Genomic DNA, 13,454 nt, shown 5'->3' with positions numbered 1-13,454 from the left:
AAACACTGATTTTTGTGGTACTCCTGCACCAGGAACTTGAGCTCCTAGCAGTCCAAAATTGAAAAGGACAGGACTTCATAAGCCAATAAAGAAATTGTTGCACAACCAGCTTGCAGTTATATGCCATTGGTTGTATGAGGCAATATAAATGATGATATATACTATAGTAGTGGCAGCAGCATTATTTGTTTTAATGTTCATGCTCTACTGGCTTTTGATTTCTTCCCTAGATTTATTGGAAATAAATGTAGAGACATTTATTTGTTTGCTTAATTTTTCTTCAAAAATTAGATGATCACAATACAGAACTATATTTTGTGTAAAAATGCATGCTGCTGTACAGGGCCAGATTTTAATGTTTGTAGGCCCCAGGCACTTTTATTCTGAAAAGTGGGAAAAGAGGACCAAAATATTTCTTATAATTAATTAGTCTGTATTAACAGACTGTGAATTACATATTTTGATGTAATTTGAGTATGCACAGTTGATCAGGTTAGAACGGGTTAGAAATAGCATTAATAACTGTCATTTGGGAAGATTTTCTAAAATAGAGTGAATAAAGCAATTCAAGAACCTGGAATTGAGTTATGTGTAATTGTGAAATTATACGATTTTGAAAAAATGGCTAAAGAATTCGTTCCAAATTCTGATTACAGACAATATGAAGACCAAAAGCAGTAAAGGAAGAAGCCGTTTGATGAAACACCAGAGGAATTGGTACCAGCAGAACTAAGTGCAAAAGATACATTTCGAATTCAAGTTTTTTATCGTATTGTAGACATATTAGTCACAGAAATGACATGCTGCATATAGTATATATTGCATGATACCTTCAGTTTTCATATAGATAAATCTGTCAAAAGAAGAAATTTGATCCAAAGCCACAGCATTAGTCAACACCTACTCATCTGACTTAGAAGTAGACTTTGTTAATAAATTCCTATTTTTTTTTGGCACTATACAAGAACAAAACATCTGTGGCAGAATTAATCAAGGCACAAATAAAAGATAAACTGATTACTAGTTTCCCAAACATACACATAGCTTTAAGAATTTATCTATTCATAATTGGATCGAATGTTGAAGGAGAGTGCTCATTTTCAAAACTTAAGCAGATCAAGAACTGTGTACGCTCAACTATGAGCCAAGATCGCTTATCGTCATTGGTACTTCTATGTATCGCGAACGATATTACTCATTATATGGACTTCGAGGACATTATTAAAAATTTTGCTGCAATGAGAAGCCAAAGCAAGAAATGTTACAAGTAATCTAGATATTGACGATATTGTTTCTTTTTAATTTCAAGCATAATTTTGAATTTTTATAGTTACATTATTTTTAAGTCTGAAAACCTTTTCCTCCCTATTTTTTTACTTTTTTTCCCCCTTCCTTTGTAGGTCCCAGGCACAGTGGTGCCTATAGCACCTAATGGGAAATCTGGCCCTGCTGTTGTACAAAAAATGCATTTTATCCCTCATTGTGAAATGGATATGACATCCTGAAAACGTTTTGAAAGGCAGTAGTTTTATTAAAATCCTTTCCATAACTTGGCATGAGTCAAACATTTGACATTTTTTATTCAACAATGTGCTGTGTTATTGTATCTGATCTGAGCACAGTGCTCAAAATCTTCCCTGTATAATATATAAATGTATAAAAAACTCATGCTTAAAATAAACCTACACTTACCATTCTTCTGTGGCCGCTTCAAAGAAGAATCGATTTTAATGCTGCATATACTGCATTGTGCACAATTTGGCAACTGCAGCTTTTCATAAGCTCCAACAACATCGAAGATGTCACTATCGTCTATCAGAACAGCAAGTTCCTTTAGATGAGAAACACTGTATTGATTTAGACAATCTCGTTCTTCTAAAACATTAAAGAGCTGTTCAAAATTGACTAGTTTTGATAAAGTTCTTTTGGAGTTTATTTTGTCTTTAAAATGTTCTAAAATGGCAACATCTAAACTTCTGTCACCAAGTAAACGAAAGATATCTTTTTTTAAATCCAAATATGGTGATGGATAATTTAAAGGTATCATTTACCTGCAAGAGAAATCAAATTTAAATATCATACTTTTTTCTAGTTGAATTCATAATTAAATGGCTGGGCTACAAGCATTCAAAATAAAATTTCAATTTTTATGGTATTCACAAGCAATATTACTCATCTGTAGGATGGGTAAAATGAATATAAGTGCACCCAGGGATAGCACACTCACAGTCCCAAGGTGAGAGCTAAAGCAATAAATATTCTGGAATTATGTTTTATTCATCACATAGCAGTAAAAAAAAAAAAAAAAAAATGATCATGGGGGGAAGCCCCTTAAGCTCCTACCTGGGACCACTCTTGCACACTTTTTTTTTTTTTATAACTAATTATATATATAAAAAATTCTAATGAAAGAACAACTTCATTTAGCATAACTGAGTGACTAGTACCTTGAGTCCAAAAAAAGTGCTCTAGAGGAACAAAGATAAAATTAATTAATATGAGTATCAATGTACACATTATCAAGACCTTTCTTGAATATATACTCTTAACTCAGTCCCTCATGAGAGGTTATTGTATAAGCTGGAACACGTAGGGATTACTGAAAATACTCTAAACTGGACTGCAGGGTGGCTCTTGAGATCAGTGTAATGTCAGAAATAGAAACCCCCCCCCCCAAGGATCAGTTCTTGGACTACTGTTGTTTCTGATTTTCATAAAATACATCGATGAAGGGATAATGGGTGTGATGTCAAAACTTACAGATGATGTAAAGAATGGGAGTGTCATTAATGATCAGTGCTCTTTTAGGTGTACTTGAACAGGCTTCATGATTGTTCAGAAAAGTGGCAGCTATGTTTTAATGCAATAAAATGCAAGTTCTTGCACTTGGGGAATAGCAACACCAAAATAACTTACACTCTTGGTGGGGTTGAATTCAAAACAGCAGAGGAAGAAAAGGATCTGGGAGTTATGATACAGGCAGATATAAGATTTTCTGAGCAGTGTAAACAGGCAGCAAGGAAATCCCATGGTTCTGTTCATGATTTATTGAACAATATTCTGTATTAGAGACATTCCCTCCTTCCTTCTGACCATTTTGCTATTATTTTTCTCCTCCTCATCAGCCCGCACAACTTTAATCTGCTTCTTAAACCTCAGACTAAGGTTATCAATGGAGCAGCACATTTAAATATTCAAAAAGCAGTTTTTACTGTCTCAACTCTTCCATGGGATGCCCTCAATGACTGTGGCCTTGCCCTTTTCACTGACCTGCTTGCTTGATTGTTAAATCTGGTTACTAGGACTTGTGCATCCAAGAAAATTACTACCACAACAAGAAAAAATGCTTGGTGGACTCTGCATTTATCTAGTTTATTCAAGCTTAAACAGCACCTTCACTCACTATGGAAGGCTTCAGAGAACCCACAGGATAGATCTGCATACTCTAAAACAAGAGCGGTCTTTAATGGACAAAAAGCAGGAGCCATCAAGAACTATCTTCAAAGAACTCTGCACAAAGAGAAATCACCTTAAACACAGGCTACAGCAAAATTTCCCGGCCACCCTAACTCTACATCCTAGCTTGAGCATATTGCCATATTTGAGGCAAATAATAATTATTTTAATTCACAGTTGGAGAATGATGTCAGCATACTAACCACGTCAAAAGAACAATTCAAATGCCATCAACTCTCTACCAATGACAGCAGCTTCTGGAGACAATAATGTGCCCCAGTTCCTTCTTGAATGTCTGAGTCCTTTTATCATAATATCCTTCTTAACATTTATAATAGCATTCTGAAAGAATGCTACTTTTTCTGCTCAGTGGAGTAAATACTGAGTCACACCGGTTCAAAAAGTCAATGTGCCACATTACATCAACCATTTTAGGCCAAAGCCTTGGCACTACTGAAACTCATGGAAAACTCCTCTTATTATTTTACAAATATTAATATCAACGTAGAACGTATTGAGCATTACAGCTCTGATTCATACTAGTTAATCATTTTTAGATAAGTACACAGTTCTGATAAAGTGGCATCATCTCCAAGTACATATATGGCTTAGTTGCAGAGGTTTTTGTGAGTTAAGTAGAGATCTGAAATGTGCGATTCTATCTGAATGGTAATATGCACACTCAATGATAATATGCTTCATGGTAAGTATACAACTACAATGTGAGCAAAGTGGAGGATCTTCTCCTAGCAGTAAAAATATGTGTGTTAGATGTGTATGGCCAATTTGTGCTCTTGCAAGCTCGACCTCTTCCTGCCTGTTTAATTGGGAACTGGATCTCCATAGCTGTGGATTCTGTTTTATTTTGAGAAGCTTGTTACCTGTTTGATTATTATCATTATTAGCCAAATGGTGCAAGGAAGCCTTGAAGCTTTTGCTCACCAGCCAAAAAAAAAAAAAAAAAAAAGAATCAATTGCTGAAACAGAGAGAGAGAAGTAGAAAGGAATCACCAAGAAAGAGAAGAATGATGATATCCAGCTCAGGACCCTGGGTGTGCCAAGTCCATACTCGCCAGATGTGAGCCCTGGGGTTATGCCACGTTTCAGACCACATCTCAGTACATAGCCGCCGTATGACTGGTTTGTAGTCAGAAAAGGAACTGGGATGGAATCAAAGCAAGCAGGGCGTTTTTCTGCTTTGTCTGCACGCTCATTTCCTGGAATTCAAACTTGGATGGGTATCCAGCAAAACGTGACAGTCAGCTTATTTTTATTGAGGTGACTTAACTGTGATGTAATTTGTGTGAGAAGTGATTGGAAATTTTGTGATTTATTCTGTAGGGGATTCACAGCACTTGAAGAGTTTTTATATACTATGACCCAGGTGTTTAGAAGATTGTTAAGGAGATTTAAAGCCATATTGATTGCATATAGTTCAGCCATAAAAACACTGCATTCAAGTGGTAATTGGACAGAGACAATGGATGTAGGACTGATTACTGCAGCTCCCACGAATATATCAGTTTTGGCGCTATCTGTGTATATCTGCAGACTGAGCGTTAGTCAGTGCGTGATCCGCATGTTACTGTCTAAGATTGTGGTTCGATAAGGAGTGTTTTCCCCACTGAAGAAAATAGTTATTGCAAAGAAGTATATACATTGCCCATGGTGCTTGTACTGCATCTGCAGCTTGAAAGATATTTCCAAGATAGATGTTCCAATTTTGAGTTACTTCTTGTAGCCAGATACCAGCAGGTTTGTTTTCATTGAGTTTATTTCTATATAAGTTTTCCTACTGCGGCTCAAAGAGATATGTCCAGATGGGATGAGATGGGAGGCTTAGTAATTTGGCTGCATAACTGAAAGCAATATTTTTCTCCTAAGATGTAGTGGAGGTTCATTGGCATTTATATACAAACTTTGCACTGGGGATGTCTTAAAGGCTCCTAAGGCAATCCTGAGAGAACTATGCTGGACTGGATTGAGCCAAGCCAATGCTGTCTTACGTGCAGAATCGTAAACTGGGGCTCCATAGACTAGACAAGATCTTACTCAGGTTCGATAGGTGTAGAAGTGTGAAGCGATCGGCTCCCCATGCCATGGAAGAAATAATGTCAAAGATATTCATCTTTTTCATGCACTGAGTTTGTATTTGTCTTATATGTGCCTGAAAGGTAAGTTTAGTGTCAAATACTAGGCCAAAAAACCAGATATGTTTGCTGAGTGGTATTTTTTGGGTTCCTAACATTAGCTCAGGATCTGGATGGAGCTGATGCTCTTTGCAAAAGCAGATAGCAGTTGTTTTTGTTGCAGAGAGGCAATAGCCATTGTGGGATGCCCACGATTCTATTTTGTTTATCGAGAGTTCCAATTATCGCTCAATAGAGCGCGTGCTTTGTGAGTGATAGGATATAGTAAGATCATCTGCATATAGATAGTGTCACCATTAGCCAGAATATTTTCTGTAGCATTATTTAGCCTAGAGCATTGCACTAAGAACTAATCCTTGTGGGACCCCTTCTTCTTGGACAACCGTACGGGATAGTGAATTGCAGTAACGCACGAGAAAGCTCTGTATGATTAGTGGTAGCTGACCCCGGAGTGCTGTAGCATACGGATTTTAAAGTATTCGTAGTGCCAGATGGTATCAAAGCCTTTTTCAGTATCCAGACAGATCATGACAAGACGTTCTTTACAGATAAAAATATTCTGTATGTTGGATTCTGCTTTGATCATAAGGTATAGAGTTAACCAGATTTTTTTTTTTTCCGAAATCCGTACCGATTCTTATTCCATCACCGAATAAAATTCTAGTTACCATACTAATCGAGCGTGAATAATTTTTTCCTAGTGTCTTACCAAGGTAACTCCCAAGAGATACTGGTCGATCATTTTGTGGATCTGATTGATCCTTTCCAGGTTTAGCAAAGGGTAGGACTATTGAGTGGCACCAAGAAAGAGGGTAGTAACCATCTGAGAATATCCGATTGAAGTATATTAGTAATGAATTCAAAGCTTGCTTGTGTAAGTGTTTAAGCATCATATGGTATATCCCATCAGGCCCTGGTGCACTATCACCTTACCTATTTAGGGAGCTCTCTAGATCAAATAGTGTAAAAGGTTGATTATATAGAGATGTCCTTGTATTGAAGTTCAGCTTATGCTTTTCTGCTTTGGCTTTTACCTGTTTAAAGATAGACTCATATGCTGATGTGGCAGAGATTTGAGAAAAGCATTCCACCAGGGCACTTGCATCTGTTGGAGAGGCGAAGTCTTTACCTTTCCAACTTATAATGAGTATTGATTTGGGGAATCAATTTTTTTCTGGAATAAAATCAAATTCCAGTAATATGTATTTTCAGTAATAGTGGAAGAAAACCGGATCCAACAGATGCAAGTGCCCTGGTGGAATGCCTTAGCTTTAAGTTTCTTAAAATTAATCAGGTTGTCAGTTGTTGGGTACTTGCAAAATCGATTCCATGCTTTATTCTTTTCTTTTTTGGAATAATGGCATGCATCATTCCACAGATATTGGCATGTCTGTGAGGATCAACTGTGATTTTTGGTATAGCACAGTTTGCAGCTGTTATTATCTGTGCAGTAATGTGGTCAATAACTTCATCTATGGACTAGCTTTTGATGACTTGATCATCAGTGGAAATTGAATCAGTGAACTTGTTCCAGTCTGCCTTTGAAAATTTCCATTTTATGCAGCTGGCTATCTGTGTGGTTCTGTTTGTTTGCAAATAATTAGGGTAATGTGGGTTACTTAAAACTAACTACTGAATGATTGGGAACAGTTTTGGGAAACATATTGATAAGTCTATGCAGTAGATACTCCAGTGGGAAAGTGAATATAAGTGTCAGCACTAGTGTTTAATAACGTGAGATTCTGGCTGTCAAGAACTGTTTCAATGAGTTTTCCTCATTTGTCTATCTGGGGGGGGGATCCCCACTTAGTGTGGTGCCCACTTAAATTGCGTAGCAGAATAAAAGGAAATGGAAGCTGCTTTATAAGGTCCTCCAGTTCTTTTGCAGTGAATTCTTTGTTTGGGGAAAGGTATATAGAGACAATGATTAGAGTAAAATTCAAAACAATACATATGGCTACATCTTCTAATGTAGTCTGCAGAGGGATCTGTTTTGTAGGAACTTTGTTGTCAACAAGTATTGCTACGCCTCTTCTTCTTGAGTTAGTATTTCTTGTCTTTTCTTGATAGATACTATAGTTTGTAATCACTGGAATCACCTGTGGGGTTAGATTGGTTTCTTGCGAGCAAAGACTTATTGGACTGTACTGTTTGATTAGGTTATAAATATCAAAAATATTGCTTCATTTTTTTTTTTTTTTTTTTTTGATTTGGTAGTTGTTGGCGCATCGGCTTCTGTGGCCATATTGCACCTCCCAAGGTTTTTGCAGTACTTTGATCCAAGCCCGAGGCGGGAATCGAACCCGCGACCTTTGGGTTGCCGGGCAGGTACTTTACCCACTCGGCTAGCCCGGTCGGCTATATTGCTTCATAGACCTCTACAATTCCACTGTATAATATTCTGCATTATTTAGTTTTAGAAATTGTGTATGCTTTCTGTCTGCTTTTTATATCCACAGTCTGCTTGTATCGTTCTAGTTTCATCTTTTCTTTTTTTGGGAAGTTAGGGCACCGAATGTCCATATCATTCTCTGCATATAAATCTAAGATTGTTTCATCCTGCAGGGTACCAGCATCAATGTCCATATTTCCTGAGCATGGTTGGTCTGCAATATTTGGAGCTGATGCTTTCAATTTAAGTTTCTGGCAGAGTATCAGTTGCAACTGGTGGGACTGTTAGCAGAGTATTGCTAGCACGAGTCACTTTACATTGTTATGTAGGTGGCTACTGTGGGGACGATAGCACTGATCGAGCCCAATCGGCAATTGAGATGGATGGAGGTATTGTGATTGCCATTTGTGTTGCAGTTGACTGGTATTTTTTGGCTGCTGGAGCATAGGTAATTTTTGGTATGCTGAGCATAACTTTCTTCCTAGCTTCCTGATAGGTGACCTTTTGTTCAACTTTATTTCTGAATATCTTTTCCTACCCTCCAGAATTCACATGCTTTTGATTACGCTGGATGTTGGCCTTTACAATTTGGGCATTGTGGCATTTCTGCATTGCAGTCCGTTTGTGTATGACCTTTGGAGCTGCAGTTTGGGCAGATGGTGTCCTCTCGACATACTGTTTACAAGTGTCCAAATTTTTGACACTTGAAACATCTGATTGGGTTGGGAATGTAGGGACGTACTCAGCCATTAAGGTATCTGGCTTTCACACATGATGGTAAGGTTGGTGTATTAAATATTAGAATAATGTTCCTATTGAGAACAAGTTCACCATCTTTTTTAATCATTATCCACTTTGCTTGAACTACTTTTTGATCATGTAGTTCTTCCACTATCTCATCTTCAGTGACTTCATCAGATCCCACTCCGCTATTACCCCTTTGGAACTATTTAATGTAGCATGAGGGTGACCTGTATGGGTATTCCACAAAAGTTGACAATTTCAGTAGAGCCTGAGAATGCTGATGCTTAGCTGTTTCAACTAGCATATCTCCAGATTGGAGTCTTTTTTTTTTCACCATTTTCGGTGAAACAGCCACACTTTCCAAACATTTTTGGATTAGAAATGATGAAAGTGCACTCGTAGGTTTGGAAGAAAGAGAATGTAATATGAGGAATATTGGATATTCTGCTGATTCTCATTTTTGCATAGTCTCTTAGACTGGGATGAATCATGTTCGGTTTCATTTAGGTCATGGCATGAGTGTCTAGGCTCAAGTGCTGGATAGTTGTCGTAATCAGTGGTTGCTCCTTTTTGCCTGGAGGATAACTTTTCCCCCAGGTTATCAGCCCTGTCACGTAGAGGCAGGAGTGATGCCACCAGTGACCAAGAGATTAGTGTATTATGTAGGTTAGTTCTATATACAAGAAGAAAGGTGAAAACTTAATTCTAAAGAAGGCGCTTTGAAATTCACTTTGATCACTTGCTTGGCACTTGGGGCCAACTGTGTGGTACTACATTCAGGGTAGTGGGAAAAAAAAAAAACCTTTGAGTAATTGTGCAGTCAAATATGAAGTTCTCTGAGCAGTGCAGACAGGCTGCCAGAAGGTTTTGTCAATGATATATGTGAAATTTGCTAGCAGGGTAAGGAGGTGATTATCTCATTGTATAAGGCAATTGTCAGGCTCATGGTCCAATTTAAACTTATGGCCCTAAGCTAATGTGTGAGGCCTTTCACCCTCCACTAAATAATAATAAATTAAATTTTAAATGGAAAATAAATTAAATGGGCTGTACAATTAAACAGGCTTCACTAGTTATGTAATATGTACTATAAAAAGGCAAGTAACATTTGTGGATATTCTTTATTAACTTATGTTAAATAAATAAAAAAAAATTAAATAATGTAATTTAAAACTATAATCTATAAATTATATATATCACAAAAAATTATTCTTTGGACATATACTTTGGTTTTTTCTTTGAATAATTTTGTACGATGTTTACAGTTCACCTGTGACGACAATATTAAAAAAGATTTTTTTTTTTAAGATGGAGCAAGGCCCTAAGCTGTAGCTTGTTTAGCTTATATGTAAATCCAGCCCTGGTCAGGGCTGCATCTTGAGTACTGCATACAGGTCTGGAAGCCTCATTTTAGGATGTAGAGTGCTGGAACGAGTACAGAGAGAGCAAAGAATTTCGTGAGGTGCATAACCTCCAGCATCTAGACTTGCGAGGTGATCTGATTTAAGTGTTTAAGGCTTTAAAAAGATTAAGCAAACTCAATACTGATGGAATTCTTCCTCTTGTTCAGACTACACATGAGCAGGCATAAATTCAAATTGAGGAAGAATGGTTGCAAAATAGATGTGTGGAAATTTTCCTTTAGCCAGAAGGTGGTTGTTTACTGGAACAAACTTCTGTCAGTTGTTGTGCTGTCTCCTCTCAGTGGATAAGCATGCCATGACATCAGAACTGAATGCTAGTGTATGAGCTTAATAAGTCAAGGGCATTGGCTGATAGCTTGCATGGCCATGGATGCATGGTTTTTCTCCTTTCCTTTGTGTACTGTACCCATTATCTGGGTTCCTTTTAAGTACCCAAGTTACAATTATTATAGAAGATGACAATCAATGAGGGATAAAGGGGAAACGGGAATTATGTCCCTGTTATGATGAATGTATTATGGTTAACATTCTAAATTAAAAGATTTTTTCCTGGATATGTCATCCTTTTGTCTATGGGCCCTGATCCTGTACTTGCTGTGCAGGATCGATGCCTGTGTTAATCAGCTGGGTCAATTCAACCCCAAAAATATTTTGTCAATTTGTGCTTCATCTACTCTGTCCACACAGTTCAAATCTCTAATATATATTGTTGAAAGGTTTCTTTGAATTCTCCATAGAAAATTACAGAAATGTCTGTTAATTATTACACAATTAGGAAAAATTCATGTTCAGTTCAGTTCATTTGCTATAAAATTTATAATCACATGTCTGTCTTCAAGTACTGGATTAATACTCTTTCACTTTGGTCAAAATGGCATGGTCTATGGCTGCGATTGGTCTTCTTTCGAGTCATTGTGCACTGCTTTGTTCACACTGGAACTGTCTTTTCCAATTTTTTTAAAGTCCCATACGATGGGCAGTTTTTCCCATATTCTTTGTTATTAGTTCATTATGTTATTAATGGATTAGTAAATCCTACTCCTAAAATTTAGTTAAATATTTTTTCTGTTGATTAGTATGTATTTTCAAAATAGAATTATGTGCCTTACCATTGCAGCATTACTAGCAATTTTTGCCTCTTTGTTAATTTGTTTCATGCAAAGTATATTGACCTCAATTTTAGTTTCCCTTTAACATATTTGCTAATGCTTATATTTGTGAGGTGCTTTGTTTGTGCTTTGGGGTGCTTCTGTGGAGCACTTCTCTTGGGTTAACTGGAACAAGAGTAGGCACTGTGCAGTACCATGAAGGTATCTTACAGTCCCAACATAAGGTTGTGATGGTCTCCAAGGATCCAATTCACACTTGTAGGTCCACTGTGAAGATTCAAAATGAGAAGTCCAAAGGTATTGTGAACGTTTTAGAAAGGCAAATGAATAGATCAATTTCTGACAAGGAATGGTGGTGCCTGTCACCTAGTTGCTAAAGTCAGCTGTTGGAGCTTGTTGCACTGGAATGTAATATTTTTGATGGTTTAATGCTTAATGGTATGGTATATGCAAGTGGAACTAATACAATTAATCAATATTGTACAAAATGTTATACAATATAAAGTGCATTATAAAGTATTATACAATATTATATAAAATTAATCAGTATATTTAAGTGATGTCATTTATTGGTTAAAATTGCAAAGGAATAATTTCGAACATTCATATTTTTTGTTTCTTTGCTACATTCTGGGCTAAAGAAAATGTCAAAACTTTGAGCCACCCCTCACCTCATGCATACTCAGTTTTCCATAATGAGTCATAGCTTTATCTAAAATATATCTTGACATGAGCAGCTTTGCTTATTCCACATTTAGCTTATAACTTTATTTTTTGAAATGAAGGACTTCATTAGAAACTGATTTAGTCTTAATGATCTGCCTTAGTTTTAATCATGAAGGTTAAGATGAGTACATTTTTCAATATTTTTTTATTAATATTACTTAATTCAATAAAAATTATATTAGTTAGAACGCGTTTTATTTTTTGACTTCTCCTCTAATAAGAATATTCTCATGTCCTTGTTACTGGTGTCTAGTAATTAGAAGTGTACTACACTATGCAAATAAAGCAAAACATTTTTTACTTCATTTACACCAAAACACTTAAATAAAAGATAGTTAATTGTAAAAACTACATAAGCATATCATTATTTCATATTTCGGCTAGGATTAATCAATCTGCGTACATACAGACCGAAGGAAATACAGTACCAACTACTTGTAGTGCGATTATTTTTTATATTTATTCTTTCTCGTTATAAACTATGCTGAATGGTGTATTAATTAAATAAGCCATGGCCTAGGATCTTTCCTTTTTGAGGATATGCAATTACAGATTTTATAAATAATCAGCAGATATTTTGGTGATTATAACTATCTGCATAAAACGTGTTTTCTTACCTGGTACAACATGAACCAAAAACAACGAATTTAAATCGGGAATAATCCAAAAGATAAGCTAGCAATGCTTTTTGTCCAACGAATTCAATGTGAATAAAGCTCAGCACAATACATATTACGGAGCGTAGCTAAAATATATATAAATAAATCACACAAAACCTGTGAACTTCTACTACATAAAGATAACAAGTAAAAAAAAAAATAAAGTACACGCACATTTACAGAAGAACGCCATCTATTCAATATTTATGCACACGAATTGCAGTACGGCTGCATGAATAGAGTATTAGTGCAGGCAACATCATGCAAGGAAATAAAGTTAACAAAAAAAAAAATTAGTTTTCCCATTTTTTCTAATAATTTGTTAAAACCTTCCGAAAATTTATCAAAACCACTTGCTTCCACAACAGCGGGCGGAAGCCGTTACAGCAGTAAACTATTCTGGCCAAATGCAACCTTAGCCCATCTATTTCACAATCACTCCTTTCCAATTGAAACTTATGGGAACCTTGTGAAAATCTAAGCGCAAAGATTCCATGAGCCATTAGTTCATTAATCGCAGAATGACCTCCCCACACACTTCCAATAACTCACTGTTGAAAAAAAGCCGTGAATTACGGTTGAATTTGAAAGTGTCTGCAATTCTGCCCAGACACGATAGGAGGGAGTATATCATGAGAGCCTGGGCGATCAGTTCGGCCCTGGAAAGATTGTGCAAGGCTCAAGGGGTAGAATTCTTTCAGTCTGGTCTGTACTTGTTAACAGGAGAGACTGCTTCTACAGGGATGGGATACACTTAAATAGAAAGGGTGCAAGAATATTTGCTGATGCTATCG

At 36.5% G+C, this 13,454-nt stretch overlaps 1 protein-coding gene across 1 annotated transcript in view; it reads right to left on the bottom strand.

Annotated features, from left to right (window-relative positions):
• LOC150081606 (FAS-associated death domain protein-like) overlaps nt 1-12,733 on the bottom strand; it is a 33,343-nt gene extending 20,610 nt beyond the window's left edge. Inside the window, exons 1-2 of the mRNA XM_090379466.1 lie at nt 12,619-12,733; nt 1,693-2,051 (exon numbers count right to left, since the gene is read on the bottom strand). Coding sequence (XP_090235592.1) covers nt 1,693-2,047 — 355 coding nt within the window. The 5' untranslated portion in view covers nt 2,048-2,051; nt 12,619-12,733. The remainder of the gene's footprint in view (nt 1-1,692; nt 2,052-12,618) is intronic.
• Between the last annotated feature and the right edge of the window lie 721 nt (nt 12,734-13,454).

The sequence above is a fragment of the Mastigoproctus giganteus genome, chromosome 8, assembly GCF_048544385.1.
Source record: "Mastigoproctus giganteus isolate SK-2022 chromosome 8, ASM4854438v1, whole genome shotgun sequence".
Lineage (NCBI taxonomy): Eukaryota > Metazoa > Arthropoda > Arachnida > Uropygi > Thelyphonidae > Mastigoproctus > Mastigoproctus giganteus.
Note: the sequence above shows the minus strand (reverse complement) of the source record. Positions and strands in the feature narration are given on the sequence as shown.